Source organism: Dendropsophus ebraccatus, chromosome 8, assembly GCF_027789765.1.
Source record: "Dendropsophus ebraccatus isolate aDenEbr1 chromosome 8, aDenEbr1.pat, whole genome shotgun sequence".
NCBI classification, from domain to species: Eukaryota; Metazoa; Chordata; class Amphibia; order Anura; family Hylidae; genus Dendropsophus; species Dendropsophus ebraccatus.
This window is the reverse complement of record NC_091461.1, coordinates 29,737,057-29,757,496: the sequence shown is the minus strand read 5'-3', so window position 1 is coordinate 29,757,496 and position 20,440 is coordinate 29,737,057. Positions and strand designations below refer to the sequence as shown.

At 41.6% G+C, this 20,440-nt stretch overlaps 1 protein-coding gene across 1 annotated transcript in view; it reads right to left on the bottom strand.

The window, feature by feature from the left end:
- Positions 1-11,425: 11,425 nt before the first annotated feature.
- The window catches only part of CPXM2 (carboxypeptidase X, M14 family member 2), a 74,426-nt gene continuing 65,411 nt past the window's right edge, over positions 11,426-20,440 (bottom strand). The window contains exons 14-15 of the mRNA XM_069978956.1: positions 19,909-20,008; positions 11,426-12,737 (exon numbers count right to left, since the gene is read on the bottom strand). Coding sequence (XP_069835057.1) covers positions 12,487-12,737; positions 19,909-20,008 — 351 coding nt within the window. The 3' untranslated portion in view covers positions 11,426-12,486. The remainder of the gene's footprint in view (positions 12,738-19,908; positions 20,009-20,440) is intronic.

The window sequence follows — 20,440 nt, the reverse complement described above, 5'->3', positions numbered from 1 at the left end:
ATGACTGTTGGGGTTAAAGGGGCTTTCTGATTTATTATTACTTGTCCCCTATCCACATGGTAGGGGACAAGTATGGGATTGCAGTGTGGGAGGTCCAACCTCTGAGCCCCATAGGGTCTCTAGACTGGTGCCCAGACTGTTTTGTTTTGAATGGAGCTGTGGGTCCACAGCACTTGACTCTCTCTGGCGGCTCCATAAAGAATGAATAGAGCTGCAGGTCACACTCCACCCTGTGGCTCCATTCAAAACAGAGAAGTCAGAGCTCTGATCTAGAGATCCCCGGGGAGGCCCCCACAATCTCATACTTGTCCCCATCCTGTAATATTGAAGTGACACTGTCACCCCCTTTCTGTATTAGGACTTCTCTACACAGCTGTAAAGCTTAAATTCTGCTGTTCATACCTTACTTTATAATAGATTCTTTGGAGCTTGGTTGAGTGAAAAATGCTTTTTATCGTTGGTGGCATATACCACCTGGGTGTGGCTTATTGACCACAGTGCCACTTAGCCCGTCCATGTGGGCGTAGGCCCTGCCGCCTCGACGGCAATTGGAAAGGGCCGGCTTAGAGGTCTAGATGGTGAAGATGTCACGGAAATGCGGGGCCTATGGCAGTGGGGTGAGCGGGGTTAAGTGGTGCTGCAGACATAAAGCCCCGCCCAGGTGGCACAAACCACCAACATTAAAAAGCATTTGTCATTGGACCAACCACCAAGAAATCTATAATAAGGTATGAAAACTGCAGAATTTACAGCTGTGTAGAGAAGTCCTCATACAGAAAAGGGGGTGACAGTGTCACTTTAAATCGGAAATGTATGATATTTATCTTCCCCTCAAAAAGGTTTATTTTTTGTCATTAACTATTAATAGGGTCATTTCCAGCTGGCAAAAAGTATGGAATCCCCACACCCAGATTTTTTTTAAACTTTGTAACAAATACACAAACCACAGCTACTTGACGAAAAACAATGGTTAATAGCTGAACACTCTGGCTTTATGAAACATCCCTTAAAGACATTTTTTTAAAATGTGTTAAATCAAAGATGGAGTTACTTTGTAATTTGCATTTCTAAAGCAAATCTAAAAATGTGAATTATTCTGCAAAAGGGAATGTGCCCACTGAATTGTGGACTTGGCCAATGGAAAGAAAACACAGCCCCCATAATTCTAAAAAAAAAAGGATTATGAAACAGTGACAGAAGATGTTGGTTGTTCCCAGTCAGCAGATAAAATGTGGTGCAGTTCTAAACAAAACAGGAAGGAAAACTATATGGAAAGACAAAGAAAAATCATCGAAGTGTCAGAAAAGAAGACTGAAATAAACCTGAAACACACACAAACTAATGGGCAGAAATAGGAGTCAATATTTGTGATAGAACTGTAAGTAAAATGGATTTACATATAGAAAAGAAAAACACCACAAACACCTAAACAGAAGAATATAAGATTATAGTGGTCTAAAGAGAATCAGTGGAGACTCTTGAGTGAGTACTTCATTGGATTTTTTTCACTGATCTCCCCGAGCTCAGTGATTGCTGTATTTTGATGGGCTAAAGAGAAGCAACCAAGGAGTGTTGAGCTTTGGATGAAAGTGATATACAGTGATCAATCACCAATATCTACTAGCCAAGGGGATAATACTGGAATCTCAATCTAGTGAAACATATTAAGATGATGAATAAAGGAAGCCATTACATTCATGGTAGGGGGTTACGTTAGGCAAAAGACCGGGAGACAAAAATGATCCAATCTGATTAAAAACGTACAAAAATGTAAACAATTGGTCCATGTAAAGTCTCCATCCTGTGAAGCTGATCTGTCCCAGCTATTAGAGAAAGAAGGAACCAGCTTGGTCTTGTATATTGTTTTTCAATAGCGAGAACTCATAAGAGCCAGAGGAGGAACAACAAAGGAAAAATGGGATTTATTTGCTGTTGTTTCTATAATGTTTTTGTCAACATTGAGTAAGTCCATATTTTTTAATATGGAAAAACATATGCCATTAGTTAAAATAATTTATTTGTTTGATATATGAAGCCAGAACGTTCCGCTATTAAAGGCTGTTTTGCGTCATATCTGTGATTTCTGTGCTTACTACAAAGTAAAAAAGTTGGATGGCCATCCTCTATAATTCCAGGATTTTTATTTTTGCCATGGATTGTATGTTGGGTTTACTCTAGTTGGCTGCCACAAGGGAATGAGAAGAGTGTAAGACTTCACCCGACTCCCAGTCTAAAAACACATTTCAGGCTCTACTTGAGTCACTTGTTACTTGGGACAAGTGTTTTTGTTTGAGAAATCAATGGGAGACTTGAGCATTTAACCAGGTTCCCCCTGCTCGGCAGGGAGGAGAGTGCCAGTTTCACCTTCAAGGGATGTACAAACGAAATGTGCAAAAATTAGAACAAAAAAGTGCAATAGGTTACTGCAAGACATTAGAACCCTGCTGTCAATTAACGGCATACCACCAGAATTCTAATGTGTCTTGCAGTAACGTATTGTATTTTTTCATTCTAATTTTTGTCCACACATCCCCTCAAGGGACAAAATATCCAAAAATTAGAATGAAAAAAATGCATTACTGCAAAACACCTTAGAAATCCGGTGGTATGCTGTCAACTGGTGGAGCTCTAATTTCTCTTGCAGTAACAAGCACCTCCATGCACACTACATCTGTATAATGAAAAGTTTTATTAAAGTTTTATTTTTTCTATACCTTCTATATCAGTTCCTCACCATTTTCCATATCTCATTTTGCATTCATTTGTCAACTTTTAAAGGGAATCTAAACCCCAGTACCGTATAGTGACTTTCCATTATACTATTATTGCTGCTGCCACCCTGAAGACATCAGTGTCTTTGCTATTGTTATGCGCCGCCCATTCCTAAGAAATGCTGGAAAATATCATATGCAAATTAGGTCTTTTGGTGCAATGAGGGCGGAGCTAAGCCCCGGGTGCACCACTACTTCCCACCACAGCTTGATGGACTGTGCTGCTGACGTTGGTGGCGGCCTTGTGAAATTCCACAATGCACAATAAGAGCACTGTTAGGCTATGTTCCCACTTTGGGAAAATATCAGGGAAGGCCGCCATCTTGTATAAATACGGTCGACAATAATGGGATAATTTCCCATTATTTACCGGATAATTTCCCGAAGTGGGAACATAGCCTTACAGTGGAGCCCAAGCTTCAGGCTATATATCACTGCAAACTACTGTATATGATAAGTCACTATAACCAGGCTTTTAGTGCACTGGGAGTTTTCAAGGCCAATGGTAATGTTAGCAGCAGAGCCTGACATTCATATTTTTAAAAAGGCGGGCACAGTGGCGGCCTATCAGGGGCTTGGGACCGCCCTCTGTGCACCAAAAGACCTTATTTGCATATAATGTTTTATCTAGAATATCTCAGAAATAGCGTGGAGGATTAAAGAAGCAAAAACACAGATGTCTTCAGGGTCGCAGCAGCTATTACTCCATACTAAATAGTCAGTATGTGGTATAGGGGTCATAGATTCCCTTTAAAGGAGTATCAGAATGATAGGCAGCAGGATACCACATCAAAGTCAGGGCACACATCACACTAGGAGGAACCTTCCCTAAAGCATGCAAGTACAAGCAGTACAGAGAGAAGTCATGCTAAGTGACAAAAAGAAAATATGCAAATCACAAAGCTGTCTGCGCCACATCTAACATATAGCTACAGCTGGGATTTGTATTTTTAACCCTAAAACCATGGATACGGCTGAATTTGGCTCCTATATTTCTCACAGTTAGGAGTGCAATATGGTAACTATTAGAAAACCTTCAAAGTTGTCAAAACTTAGTGGAGCTCAGTAGCAATGCCCGCATACATGGAAACCTAAAGGAACGTAAAGCCTGGCTGAGATGTTTCCATTGCTTAGTAGTCATTGTGTACTGACACATCACAGTATATTTTCTATGTAAAATAAAAGTTACAGCTCCCTTTTTTATGTAAGGCCTTGGTCAGACGGATGTACTGTACACATGTTTTTCTGTCTATATTTTATATATTTACAGCCGGAACCCTTTATGGTTCCACTGAACCAAACTTACAGCACTAAAGGGATCTATAATAGGATTGTGGGGAGTCTGGATGTTACATCTGGAAACTAGGCAGCCAGACACGTGTACAGTATTGCCACTGGAATTTGGCATAAAGTTAGTGTACAGTGTCAGGCCAGGGTACTATGAGCCCATCCTACCAGAGGAAATAATTTACTGTTCTGGACAGTTCCTGACATGGACAGAGGTGGCAGCAAAGAGCACTGTTTAAGACTGGAAAGAATAAACCACTTCCTGCAGGACATACAGCAGCTGATAAGTACATGAAGAGTTTTGGAGTTTTCTAGCACCAGTTGATTTGAAAGAATTTTTTTTTATGAACTACCCAAAGTACCCCCCCGTCTTTTTGGTCTACATATTTAGGTGCATGTCATATAGTCATCCAACCATATGGGGGCAGCATTTCAGGTACAAACTGACACAGAACACTGTAAAAAGTAGATGAAACTCATAATGATGCTCAAGAGGGCCCATCCCTCATTGAGGTCCTATTGGTGAATCCACGTGCTAAAGGATGACTTCCAGTGACGTGTTCATAGGACTTCATTGTTGCTTCTACATAGGTGTCATGTCCCATCTCAGGCTATGTTCCCACATCAAAAGAGACCAGCCGTTCCGTGACCCGGCCAGGTCACGAAACGGACGGTTTCTGAAAAGATCATCCTGGCCGGTACTGATCTTTCAGGCCACAGTGTTCTGATGAACTTTCCACTGCACGCTATGGAGCGAGCGGCCAGATCCGCTCGCTCCACAGTGTGCACGGACATGGTTTTCTGCGGCCGCTATTCAATGAATAGCAGCCGCAGAAAAATGACATGTCAGTTATTTGCGGCGCCGCTAGGGATCCCGGCCGGAGCATATTCTATGTGTATACGCTCCGGCCGGGATCCCATAGACAGCAATGCAACGTATATTCTCGTAGTAATCACGGCTGTTGTACAACGCCCGTGGTTTTACGAAAATATACGTTGCGTGAACATAATGTATTGTGGATCTTGGGACCTAGAATGTTACAAATTTTTTTTATTCTCCAATATTCAAGTAAACCTAAAAGTGTCACTGACATTTTTTAAAAAAAAATCATACGTTTTGTAGATGAAGCGCTCGGCTCAGTGCTTCTCTCTACTTGCTGCAGGAGATGGTCTCCATGCAATCCAATCTGTCAGCAGCCTGTTATAGAGCAGGAGGAGCTGAGCAGATTGATATGTATATGGGGAAGAAAGATTTAGTGTAACTTGTATAGTATTTAATTAAATTACAGATCTTTCTAGGCTTAGGAGTCCAGTGGGCGGTTCACATTAATGACAGCTTTTTCTGTATACACACTCATGCTGAAGGGATTACAATTGATAAATTAAACTGAATCTCTAAGCTGATGTGGTCGTTTGGATTACATGCTCATGGTGATTTCCCTTTAATGATCATCATCTCTATGTGGGGTCTTCTGTTGGCAGCAAATCAGAGTCTGCTTTTAGGGGTGATTTTAATCTTTTATGTCTTGATTTCTACCCAAATTTTGACAGATAACAGGAACAGTTATATGTAGTGTGCACTGTGCATCATTATTATGAGTAGCATCTACTATACAGTATGTCCTAGAGTGTTCTGTGTCGGTTTGTAACTGAAATACTGCCCCCATGTGGCTGGATGACCATGTGACATGCACTTAGATATGTGGACCAATGAGAGGCGGTTCTCAAGTTACTGATAGCAGCAGGTCTCTTATGGCCGGTCTCTTACTATGTGTGAACCCGGTCTGTAGCTGTATCTCTAGATCACTGAAGGTCTCAGTAACTTTTGACATGTAACTACATGATGTTACCACTGTGGGTTATCTAAAAATAGTTTAAAGTGCTGTATAGACATTTAAAGGGAACCCACCACCATGAAAATGCTACATAAGCTATCGGTATCATGTTATAGAGCAGAAGGAGCTGAGCAGGTTGATATATATCTTTATTGTAAAAGATTCAGTATAGCGTGTAATTTATTATTGAAATCTCTGATGTTTCCATGCTAAAGAGTCCAAGCCATTGGGTGACACCGCCCACTGGACTCCTTACACAGAATGATCAGGGATTTCAATCAAGTTATACTGAATCTTTTCCCACAAAGATATATATCAATCTGCTCAGCTCTTCCTTCTCTATAACATGATGGTGATAGATTAGATAGCATTTCCTTGGTGAAAGGTTCCCTTTAAAGTTAGATATAGGAAGATAGGATAGATAGGAAGGAGGCTGTTACTAGTGCACACAGCTTGTCAGTGACAAAACCCTGTTAATCGTCGTGCTGCTGAGAAGATATTCAACAAATGCAAAGCCAAAACAATTATTAGGAAAGCGGAGAGGAGAAACATATATTGATTGAGAGAGAAAAATAGAGAGGGCGAAAGATAGATAGGTAGATAGATAGATAGATAGATAGATAAGTAGGAGATAGATAGATAGATAGATAGATAGATAGATAGATAGATAGAGAGTTTGTATCTTGGAGCAGCACTACCGGATACTCGATGTGGGTGCCAGCAGGTAGCCGAGACCACGACTCCACCTTGAATATATTGTAGAAATTCCCACAGCACTCCAAATTGGCAAAATCAAACGTGGTTTATTGCATAGTGAAACAGCACAACAATGTCAGAAGCGACGTTTCAACGACCTCCGTTGTCCGATCATTCTGTAAAAAAGACGACGGAGGTCGTTGAAACGTCGCTTCTGACATTGTTGTGCTGTTTCACTATGCTAAAAATCACGTTTGATTTTGCCAATTTGGAGTGCTTTGGGAATTTCTACAATATATTCTAGATAGATAGATAGATAGATAGATAGATAGATAGATAGATAGATAGAAGATAGATAGATAGATAGATAGGAGATGGATAGATAGATAGATAGATAGATAGATAGATAGATAGATAGATAGATAGATAGATAGATTAGGCATAGGAGAGCAAAGGGTGCACAGAACAAAAACGGCAGAAAGAAAATAGAAACCAGAAAAGAGTTTTCTCAACCTTAGTGTCAAATATACCTCTAGTGCATGTCTGTAAAATAGTAAAAAAAAAAAGTGCTATACAGATATCCAAGTACTATAGTGGCACCCTTGCGAGAGTGTATATGACATACGTGGTTTCCTGAGACACAAATATATTGTGACCATTTGTGATCTTTTTCCTGCATAGACCCTGTAATGGTGAATATTGAAGTCTAAAAAAAAATTGACTTTGAGATATTGAAAAGATAATAATGTTACTGACATGTAGTGCCCTAAATTCAACCAAATACACTACCCCCCCCCCCCCCCCGTATCATATAGAAGCTTTAAACTATGAAATTCGAAGAAATCTGAAATCTGTTCAGAACAAACTTTAAAAAAAAAAAATCCGGAAGTCTGGCCGGAACAAACTTTTCAAAAAAATCCGGAAGTCCGGTCGGAACAAACTTTTGAGAAGTTTGCTCATCTCTAGAGACATGTTAAAAGTTTTGATCAGTCCAGGTCTAAGTGTTCAGACCTGTACTGATCAGGAGAAGAAGCAGTGAGAGGATGCGTTGTATGTGAGAAAAAAAGGGCTCCCTGGACTCTGGACTGACCAAAACTTTTGACATGTCTCTATGACACGTCAAAAGTTTTTACAAGCAACAGAGTGCAGAGCTTAGAGGAATTCCATCTCACAGCAGTATCCATAAGGCAAGGGTGGTTATATATCCTTGTTCTCTCAGCCAGGATGTTACATGTGAATGGCCTATCAGTTAAGATTACATGTAGGTTCTTCTTCTTGAGTTGGTCCCTATCAATAGAGCCAGGAACAGGACCTATCGCTGCTTCTTAGACAGTGCAGAGCATTTGCTGCCACTTGGCAGTGAAGCCAAGATACCACCTGAAGCGGCATTTACCTGCTTCATGCCAACTGCAACCCTGTCCCTAGATTGTGTGTTCATGTGAGTCAAGTGGCAGATGGGTAACATATGTCCTTTCATTCTGCCCTTCAATAACTAAACTAAATCTCATCACCCGGCACTTAAAGTGTCACTATCGTTTAAATATTTTTTTTGCAGAAATCAATAGTACAGGCAGTTTAAAAAAAAACTCTGTAATTGGGTTTATTAGCCGAAAAATGCATTTTTATCATGAGGAAGCAGTTTAAAGCTCTCCCCCCCCCCCCTCCCCTGTCTCCATGGAGGAGATGAGGCACCAAAACAGGACAACAAAGAGTTCATTTACAGCTACATCACCAGGCTAACTCCTCTAAAGTCAGCACTGACCTCTCTGACCTCTGAATAGAGGCTTTCACACAGGTCCCGCTGTGTAATCCTTTGTTCTCTGCTCTCTGCTGGCGACTAATCTCCCTCCTCCCCTCTCCATAGGTTACACAGGGCTCGAATGACACAAAAGAGTTGTTATTTCCTGATAATGAGCAGTGAGAGAGAGAGGAGGGAGGGGCGACCTGGGAAAAGTCTTTTTGAATGCAGATAATGGCATATTTGCAAAATAAACACTATTACAAAGTTACTTAAAATCGCCTGGACTATTGATTTCTGCAAAAAAAAAAAAAAATGACAGTGACACTTCAAGATGGGCAGGCAAGGGACTCTCCTTATGCTTTGTTTAAGACTTTCTCAGAATCATTAGGATGGGGAAAAAAAGTCAATAATTTTAATATAACCACTAAAAATATATTTTCCTTCTGCTTTCCATAAACTTTCCAGTTTCCTTCTGCACGAGTAGGAGGTGTTGCTTGAATCTTTTTTAGACTATTTTATCTTCTATCATTTATGTTTCCTTTGGTCCTTAATCTGGCATCAGAAATGTGGTAGCTGAATACCCCTCCATTCTCCTTCATCTATCAGACTCTCTTAGTAAAAAGAGGTTAACTGGAGACATTAAAAGTCTGTTCTCTCTTCGGTATGAGAAACCGGATTAGTTCCACACAGAGGCGAGCCAATGCCAGCACATCTGCTGAGAGTTATTTAACAGGAGGGGGAGCGCATTCTGGGTGAAATTCGAGCAGCTGCTTTCTACACCGCGCTAAATCTACCAGCGAGGTAGAACCATTACATTTACTATACTAGTGAACCCAAAGGACCCAGTGGTAGCGATGTCTATCTACAGTAGGTTCTCTATGTTGCATATCGCATTCATAAGTATCCTTTATACCTGCTACCACACATCTGACAGTACCATTATGACTGCTCCACAGCAATATTATGTCATCACATGGCATGCTTCTTTATAGTCCCAATCCTTTGTGTCTTTAGCCTGGGGTTATGGGAAGGTACTGGTTATAATAGAATCTTGGTGTTTTTCTTTATAACAATTGGAACTTCAAATTATACTGCAGTGAATTCAATAATAGAACAGTGTGCAGTTTACTCCTAAGCTCCCCCTAGAGGTGGCAACCTTAACAAAAATATCATACGTCATAGTTTTTTTTGTTGATTTTTTTTATTTACTAGTCTAAAACCTGTTTTAAAAAACTTAAGCACTTGTAATTCCATCTAGAACAGCAGAGACAGTATGGTAATGATCGTCACCCCTGCCCTGTTGCTTTATCTAAAAGTTGTCCCTGTCCCGTTTCTGTAAGCAATAGTAATTACTGTCCCCTCCTGCTGAAACTCAGTAATCCCTGTCCCCTGCTGCTGTAACTGTTAGTCATCCCTGTCCTCTGCTGCTGTAACTAATAACCATTCCTGTCCCCTGCTGCTGTAACTGTTAGTCATCCCTGTCCTCTGCTGCTGTAACTAATAACCATTCCTGTCCCCTGCTGCTGTAACTGTTAGTCATCCCTGTCCTCTGCTGCTGTAACTAATAACCATTCCTGTCCCCTGCTGCTGTAATTAATAGACATCCCTGTCCCCTGCTGCTGTAACTAATAGTCATCCCTGCCCCATTCTGCTGTAACTAATAGTAATCCCTGCCCCCTGCTGCTGTTACTAATAGTCATCCCTGTCCCCTGCTGCTGTAATATTAGTCATCTATGTCCCCTGTTGCTTTTACCTGATAGTTTGCATTGTCCTCCATTACTGTATCTATAGTTGCCCCTGTTACCATACCTCATGTCCCCTGTTGCTGTACTTGTTTTTTGTTCCTGTTAATGTGTCTAATCTTCACCCCTGATTGCTGCTTCTGTTACTGTACGTCTTTTTTACACAAACCTAAACAAATGCCGATTTTTTTTTTAATTTTTCATGACATTTTAGAGTTTTTCACAAAAAAATGGGTTAATGTATACACCAGAATTAACAAAGCAGAATTGTAGGCAAAGGTAAAAATCCAGTGAGGGCAGAGGGAACATAATAATGAAGTGATACTTACCTGTCCCAGTGCCAGCGGAGCACAGTGCTACCACTCATGGTCACCAGTCTGTATCCTGGTTCTCCCAATACTGTGACATCACAACTCAGAAATGCCTGTTCAGCCAGTCAGTGACTGAGGCGGACATCTCTGCAGTCATTGGCTGAGTGGGTAGTTCCTGCTGGTTCATAATGACACAGGATATCAAGAGATACAGGTGGCCAGTGGGTGACAGTGAGCGGTGGGGGCTGTGGGGGCACTGGGACAGGTAAGTATAAATTCCTTATTGTGCTTCCATTACCCCCTGCCCTCACTTGATTTTTACCTTTTCCCAGAGTACTACTTTAAGTACATTTTGTTAATGACTTGTCAATCCAATCACTTGGATAAGTTTAAAGGGGTAGTGTGGCGCTAAGAAATTATTCACAAAATAACACACATTAGAAAGTTATACAACTTTGTAATGTATGTTATGTATGTGAATGGCCCCCTTCCTGTGTTCCCTGACCCCGCCCATGTACCCGGAAGTGTAGTGCACTATACATACCTGATCCGCGTCATCAGCTGCTCAGCTGCCATTGGCTGAGCATAACTGTGCTCAGCCAATCGCAGCTGAGCACAGTTATGATGTGGCAGAGGGGGGCCGGCAGGAGCGGGTCGGCCGGCCTCCCGAAGATGAAGTCTTTGACAAGATTACAGACAGGGACGGTCAACACGGATCAGGTATGTATAGTGCACTACACTTCCGGGTACACGGGCGGGGGGCGGGTAACACAGGAAGGGGGCCGTTCACATACATAACATACATTACAAAGTTGTATAACTTTGTAATGGGTGTTATTTTGTGAATAATTTCTTAGCGCCGCACTACCCCTTTAAGTGTCACAAAGTTATTAGCTCATATAACGAGAACAGTCATATTTGAAAACTAGGGCTTGGTCCTTAACGCCAATAGTGACTGCGGAGACAAAGGGTTAGGGTTCTTTTGTACACATAGAAAAACTAAGCTCATTAGTTTCCTCCGAAAAAGACACTTAAAACCCACGCTCTCTGTTTTCCCAGTTGCATTGCCTTTATTTCTAAGATATCAGACATTAAAAGTGTATATTTACATAAAGCACAAGAACCTCAGGAAATGCTGTAAGGTCTTCTCAGCAGCTAGCGGATTAATGCCTAGTGTGCCATCATCTAGCATGGAAAAAAAAACAGATTAAATCTCATGTAAATTGGGAACACTCACTTGACAGAGACAATTAAGAGCCTACAGAAAGCATATGATATCATCAGAAGCATAATGGTTGAGTCCGGATACAAGGGCTGCGCTGGTATGAGACCAGTCACCAATAATTATATCTCATATTTTCCACTTTCTCATAAAATATGACTTTTATATAATAGAAATAAGGATGGCAATAGTTTAAGGTGCTTTTGGCTTTTAGGGTTTAGTGGCCACAGTCTGATATATTTTTGGCATATTGCAACATTTCAAGGTGGAATCTGGATCCAGTCCTGTGATCAGTATCTTCAAAGCATCCCAGTATATTGCAGGATGGGAGAATGCCAATCTTGTTGGAGGAAATACATTGTCTGTCTATGTAACTGGATGTTTTTTGGTGCATAGAAAAAATAATAAAAAGCATAAAGCTATACGGCTGCAAGATAAATAGTAGGAAAGAATAGGGTCTTCAACAGTACAAAAAGTATTGATCGAAAGTTCTTACATTGTAAAATTATAGCTTAAGTGTTTTATAACACAAACATATGTCAGAGGTGAAACATCTGAAGATCTACGTACAGGGTTCCAATAGCCTGTAAGTTACTCTTGCCATATTGGTATGGTAAAGGTCTATAGTATGACTCAAGAGCTCCAGAGATTCCTACGGCTCTAAGAGGAAGGAGCTTTCCATATCTGTAGACTTTAAGCTAGCGATTGTCATAAGATACCATACTTAGAAGAAGGTTCTCAGAAGATCCTATCTATAAGCAAGATGACTGGAGATTGAATCCTTGCCGCTTTAGTCCATTCAACCATTTAATAATAAGTGTCCAACGTGTGTTGTTTCCAACTTGACTTTATCGTTATACATCCAAAGCCAAGACAAACTCTTAAGTATGACGACTTGGTCTGACATGGACTCTCCTACGCCGCAGAGACAGGCTGACTGGCTGCTTCCCAAGCCTCTCCATGATCTCCCTGATCCGTGCCAGGTTAGACTTGGCCAGGGTGAAGTCACACCGTGTGGCTCTCATCTCATATCCCACAGCGCAGTTCTTGGTAGAGGGTGTAAAGCCTTCAGCTCGAGCAGTTACTGCATATTCTCCTGGATTCAGAAGTCTCCAATAATCCCCATCACTTGCTATAAGTAAAAACAAATGAGAAGCATTTTAGAAGGTCACAGCCGCTAGTGGTATAACTGATAAAGATTCATTTTCTGAATTACGTAATAAAAAGTGATGACCTAAAAAAAACTTTAATAGAAAACAAGACACACCAGTACCATGGCTCCTTTACACAGTTGATTAGCAAGTGTGCCAGGAGTTGGATCCCTGCCATGCTAATATTGATGGTCTATAGATGACTTATTGATAACTTTAGTTGTGCATTGAACATGTCACTAGAGATGAGCGAACTGGGTTCGGGTTTGAGTCGATCCGAAGCCGAACGTTCGGTATTTGATTAGCGGGGGCTGCTGAACTTGGATAAAGCTCTAAGGTTGTCTGGAAAACATGGATACAGCTAATGACTATATCCATGTTTTCCACATAGCCTTAGGGCTTTATCCAACTTCAGCAGCCACCGCTAATCAAATGTGAAAAGTTCGGGTTTGGATCGGCTCGAGCATGCTCCAGGTTCGCTCATCTCTACATGTCACCATTATGACCCAACATGTAATTCACTGCTACCACATGCCCCTTCTGACATCATCTAAAGCAGGGATGGGGAACCTCCAGCCCTCCAGCTGTTGAAAAACTACAATTCCCATCATGCCTGGACAGCCAAAGATAACACTTTGGCTGCCCAGGCATGATGTGAATTGTAGTTTTGCAACAACTGGAGGGCCGAAGGTTCCCAATCTCTGATGTAAAGGAAGTGAAGTGAGGAATTTATTGCAGAAAAGAAAAAATCTGTGCTGTCAGACGCTATTAAAGGGCTCTATTACAGGGGACAGTTGTGAGAATTATCGTTATATCGTCTAAAATGTAAATGATAATCGTTTTGTGTAAATGCAGGCAATAATCAAACAAACAACGAGAAATCGGGCATCGTTCGTTTGGTGCTGACACTAATCACTAATCGTTCAGTGTAATTCCAGATTCATTCACTAATAGTTCAGTGTAATTGCACATCGTTCCTTCATTTGCTGGGATCAGATGGAGTAAATGATCGTAGTAACAATCATAGTAATGATCATAACTAGCGACTATCGTTCTGTGTAATATTGTGAACAATTTTAAGATTAATAATAAACCATCTTGTTTGCAATTGTTTATCGGTAATCATTAAAAATCGAATTGTCTAATACTCAACACAAAAGTGAATCACACCAACCAGCGCTGGGACCCTTCTCTTCAAGTATATAATATGATGAGTTTATTTAGTGCTGGACTCTACAAAATAACTTAACTGTTAACAAACAAGATTGGTGAATAGAGTCAATGATTATGTAAAATGACATACCTGCTTTTTCTACATTGTCCTTCTCCTCCATGTATATCACTGTACCTTATACCCTACAACTACCCATGAGTAAGAGTGCATGAAGTACTCAAAACTTGTTGGTTTTGAAACACCCTCATTGTTGTTCTTACTGTTTTTATGTCAATCTTAAATGAGTTTTATCCCAATAAAACTTGCTGGACTCTGTGTTCTTTGAAGATACCATACCATGAAGATCATGAGCAAGAAAGTAATAGGCTTTGGTTCATACACTGTATACTAGGGTTTTATACTTGGCTTTTCCACCTCCAACACCTATGGCACATTAAGTGGACATACCGTTCCCATTCCACCAGGCCAGGAGGCTTCATACAGTTGCAGACTAGATGGAACTTGTCTCCATTCAAGTGTATAGGAATTACTAAAAGAGCTATGCGCAGACACTTTTCCTGGTGAGAAAATATAGTCGAGTGGAATGCATGACTATAGACGACACACAACCTGCCCAAACAATTGTAAATATAAAAAAGCACAACGACAAAACACTAAAACAAACAGATCTTGGTATGGGAAGGAAAAGCTGGAGAAGACACCAGATCTCCTTATCTTCAGATCTTGGAGCGACAGTCAATAAGATATCGCTTCACCACTTTATATTTAAGAAAGAAAGAACAGAAGAGAGCGTGGGAGGTTTCGACTAATCCTGGCAGCGGATGCTCTCAGCATGTGGTGGCTGGAACCAGTCCCAGTATTACTGTAAGTTTCTAATTACTGAGCTGTTAATTACATAGAGAAATATACACTTAATCCTCTGCTCCATAGGAGCCCAATGCTTTACCATGAAGGGAGCAATGACATATAGGCTCAATCCAGTTGTGAAGATACACAGGTACATGATGGCATAGAACATCAGGACATTATTATAATCAGTATCCAGTGGCTTCATACCTAGTGGAAAAAAAAAATCACTGCCACAGAAATATAGGGATTCCCAGCCAATTAGTGAATCACAGAATGGGAAACTAAAATTTAACCTTTATTGTAAATATTAAAATGACTCTTGTCAATACTCAGTGAAAAAATATAACTAAACAAAAAAACAGAATTCTATCTGTGATAGACAAACAATCGCTATTAATGACCTCCCCCGATGGGGTACAGTATCACAGTATGCCTACACTCGGTATGCCCTGTATGTAAAATGACAACAAATGTGTGGCAAGGTGAGGGGACTGTGCCATATGGCAGGTCTAGGGGTCCTATATGCCCTGTTCTTGATCCTGAGCTAAACCTGCCCTAGGCGGCGTGTACGACCTAAAAAGGACGCCCCCCCACTCTGGAACCTGCCCTGTCTCCTATAGTCAGCCCTATAGATAAAGGGAACTAACTATCTCACTAATCAGTGCACTATCTAGGATAAAGTGTACTAGGGACTAGGAGCTATCATAATCACAATAAAAGCACTCAGGACAGATAGATGGACTAGGGTAGCAAGAGACAGTGTACTAAGGTAGTCTGTAAATATAACAAGGAACTAGTTCTAAACTATGCAGTACAATTATTGTACATTATTTCTGATAGGTACAATGGTATATATAACTAACTGCGGTAGTGATGTAATTGTACCAAGATTCTATGAAACAGATATATTAAAAAGTGAGTAATATATAGACATTCAATATCCAGATGTACAATGCAAACAGAACTGCAATGGTTAATCAGTTAAAGTAAACAGACAGCCTATAGTCCCACAGCTCTAGGTAGCCAGATTACTACCATATAGCACTCATATTCACATGAGCACACAGATGTAACAACTACATGAGCTACAGAAGATATATACCATGGTGATGTAACATATAAATCGCATGTATGCCGCAATATGGCCGCCGGATATACTCCTGAGCCAGCAATACCCAACAATATCCAATATCACCACCGAAACAAACAGACCCCACCGGTGTAAGCAATTAGTGGTCAAAAACAGCGGATGATATAGAGGGAATAAGACTTTCAGATGTATCTGGATTCTATACTCATCTGAACACCCTCGGTTGCGGTCTCAACGCGTTTCATATCCTGTAATCCTCAGGAGACCCGATGTTAGGATAATGGATATTGTCCATGCTAGCAATGTCCTGCATGAATGTCATAGACGTGATAGATATCCATGATTCATCTCCAGGACATGAATCATGGATATCTACCACGTCTATGGCGTTCATGCAGGAGCATGGACCAGGTAAAGTATTCTCCGGGCAGCCATGGGTTAAGGGGGGCGGCACTTACATGCTCGCAGTGGGATGAAAATCCTGCTGCGGGTATGTAATATCATTAAAAATGACAGGGAAGGTCCCTGCAGCGGAGTGTGAAATAAGCTGCGGATACGATACATGTGAACCCACCCTTAGGCTACAAACCCACTCCCGCAGCACCGATCGCACGCCCCCCCCCCATCGCCCCCCACAGCACCGATCGCACACACCCCTGCAGCACCGATCGCTTGCTTGCCCCCCCCCAATGCCCCCGCCCCCCGCAGCCCCGGCCGCTTGATCGCCCCCCTGCAGCCCCGGCCGCTCGATCGCCCCCCGGCAGCACCAATCGCCCCCCCTGCAGCCCCCATCGGGGGGGGGGCGATCGGGCGGTCGGGGCTGCAGGGGGGCGTGCGAGTGATCGGTGCTGCGAGGGGGCGATGGGGGGCGTGCAAGCGATCGGTGCTGCGGGGGGGGGGGGTTGCGATCGGTGCTGCGGGGGGGCGATTGGGGGGGGCGTGCAAGCGATTGGTGCTGTGGGGGGGGGCGATCGGGCGGCCGGGGCTGCGGGCGGCTGGCTGGAGCATATACTTTACCTGGTCCCCGCTCCGGCTTGCTGAAGACATCGGGAACCGCCGGAGCCGGGATCAGGTGAAGTATCAGCTCCGGCGGGGTTAATGGGGTGGGCTGCAGACAAACTCGCAGCAGGGATGTACATCCCTGCTGCATGTTTATCTGCCATTAAAAGTATAGGGCCGGGATCTGCAGCGAGTCTCGCTGCAAATACGCAGCAAGGGGACTCGCTGCAGACCCGCCAAGTGGGTTTGTAGCCTTACATATATTTCTGACTACAAAACAATGTATTACAAAGCTACAACTCAATAAGGAGAGATTGGGGCTTGTTTTTTATTTAGGTTATGAAAGGTACGCCTAATTCTTGACTAGTGATGAGCAAATAGTGAGATATTCGAACGAATATTCGAATATTCGATCGAATATTCGATCCCATTAAAGTCTATAGGAACAAGTATTCGATTAGTGAAAAACATCTATTTGACCATTTGGAGGGTGAAACCGGAAGCTGGGGGATTTGAACGCTTATCGAATATTTATCGAATATTCGAGGGATATTCGTACGAACATCGAATATTCGAATATCTCACTATTCGATCGAATATCTATTCGATCGAACAGTATTCGCTCATCACTATTCTTGACTCCACCACCCATCATTTCTTGTCGCTTCCACTAGCCTATTGCAATATGTTTCCATGGGTTAAAAGTAATATATTATATTTTGCTTATAGTATTGTGTTATCAACACATGTCAATTTGTTTTACGTATAACCTCTCATTTCAAGAGCTTTGTATAAGTGACTTCATGTACAGAACAGTCACAATACAGTGGAGTCACCCTATAGAAAGGATTCGGAAAAATACACAAGCTTTGTGCGTAAAGTCAATATTATCTCGTCGGCTTTTTTTCTTCTTTCTTCTTCTCTATTCTATAACATTAGAAAGGCTTTGTGGACATCAATCAAACGAGGGAATGTATTACGGCATTGCAATGAGAGAGTCTGGTTGTATTATGCAACAAAAGGGTCTTCAACAACTGTAAAGGAAGCTCTCGGTGCCAGAGGTGGGGTACAGGCTGGGAGAGGAGGAATATAGCTTTCCAGAAGGCAAACTCATTAAAATGTGAGATATTTCTAGAGAAGTTATAACTCCAGGTCCCAGGAGCTCTGAAGGTCGGAGGGGTAATAAGCTGTAAGAAATGCTTCCACGTGCCAGCGCAGCCAGAACTGGGATCCAGTTGTGTATCCTAGCAAATATTAATAGGTGTAACTTGGAAACTGGGATGCTCGGCTATTGCAAGAGGCACAGATAAGGAACTAAGAACAGGAGAATAATTCTGAGGATGATGATATTATAAGAGGTGTTTAATAGTTTAGATACCCAAGACCCGCCATATAGAGGTTAAAGAGACAAGATCGATGTTAGGAGACTTGTAGGAGTGCGGGTTTCTAGCAATGTTGGAGTTCCCTGAATACCTCATCATGTGCCTTTACTTATACTACATGCCTCTGCTGACCCATGCATAGTTTTTTTTCCACGAATGTCCTAGGACCCTGCCCTGTTTTAAGAAAACATTCATAGATGCTCGTTGACTAAACTATAAGGTTCCTGGTATAGTAAACAGCAAAGGCACATCTCACTTGTGTTACAGCAACTCTGTACCCACAATCTGACCCCCCTAAACCACTTGTACCTTTGGATAGCTGCTTTTAATCCAAGTTCTGTCCTGGGGTCCGTAGGGCAGGTGATGCAGTTATTGTCATAAAAAACAACTTTTAAACTTGCAGCCCTGTGTCAAATTGGCGTGGCTAGAGTATTTGTTCATTAGGCTTGCACTGCCTCTCTGTCCCTCCTCCCCGCCCTCTTCATCATTAGGAATGCTTCAGGCAGGTTTTCTACTATTCATCACCTGTGTGAACACTGCACATGAGTTGCGTTATTAAGGCACCTGTGTAGTGTTCAGACAAGTGAGGAATAGAAGAAATTCTGCCAGGGCCATTCCTAATGGTGAAGAGGCTGGGGAGGAGGGACGGAGAGGCGGTGCAAGGTTAGGGCACAGACACTTTAGGCCATGCCAATTTGACACAGGGCTGCAAGTTTAAAAGTGCTTGATGGCTTACTGGTGTTTTGCATGGGTTCTTGTATTATCTTTGTTTTTTTTTTTGTTTTTTTTCTTTCATTGCATATGTGAATAAGAGCAATTTACACAAATTTTAAAAAGTGTTAAACACCTGCATAAAAAAAAAAACATTATAAAAGCCTTCACTAATCCCAACTAAAATATATATAAGAAAGTGGATTTCAAGTTAACTTTCTCCGATCAGCAATAATACTTAGCACACTGATCACCCAAACGTATTTCGCTACCTTACTAGTAGTCTATAGACATGAGAAAATAAGCAATGAGGGTGGATGCAGAACACTGGAATTGCAGCAGCGCTTAGACGGTTAGAGCTCTAGTCATTTAGAATTATCCATGTACGGGCAGCCAGCAGCATATGCAGGTGGGAGTGATATCCTGTAAATACTGGAGGTTGCTACAGAGATTAATGGCACAGAGACCAAGGCGTGCCTCCTACCATGTGATTTTCCTGGGACTCTCTCCAGCTGACCTACAGTATATGGGCCAACACTGGAGTAGATCCACATGAGTAAGAAAGATATAATTGTGGAGTGGAAGACAGCAAAGTTTTTGTTCAATGTTGTGATATATATATATATATATATATATATATATATATATATATATATATTTTATTTTATTTTTATTTTTTACTATATAAAATAGTAATTGTGGTGCTAATACTGCCCAAGTGCACCATAGAATGATCAGATGGTCACAAGTTTTGTAGGTGGAGATGAACATATTGGAAGAATTATCCTCGGCAATGAGACATCAGTCAACATCAGTAGTGAGCTATGTTATGGAGAATCAGAGGATCTCAGCACTAATAAACCTGTCAGGGTAAATACCCTATTACACCCGGCAAACGTGTACCAGTCGCTCGGTGCAAACTCAGTAATCAGTAAGAAATGACTGACCTGTGCGTATATCATGATTGATGCCTTCCACAGATATAATGGCATTTCCGATACCGCGTCCAAATACATCTCGCACAATTCCTTTAATTCCTCTGTGAACCTAGGAAAAGAGAAGAAACAATTGCTTTCATTTAAATGACTCTTATGCCCAATTCTGTAAGGGACTGCAATATTGTCTATGTATAACACAAAGTAGGGGTTCCAGTAGTTTACACATTCCTAGACGTTGTGACCCCTCTCTGTACACGTTTGGGGACGCTTGGGGATGGATATGTCATTGGTCCTTAAGGAGTTAATAGGTTTTGGTGACAATGACATATGTCAAGGAGTGGGATGTATTAAGCAGCAAATAAACAGTCGGTTCTTAATGTTGGATGTGTTGGATGCAGAAAAAAATCGAAAGTGTAAAGATCTGGGAAACTGTGATCAGGGCCAAATTATGATGCCTAGAAGACTGGGACAGAGGGTTCAAAATAGCAGGTCTTGTGGGGTGTCCCTGGTATGAAGTACTTAGTACCTCTAAAAAAACAAG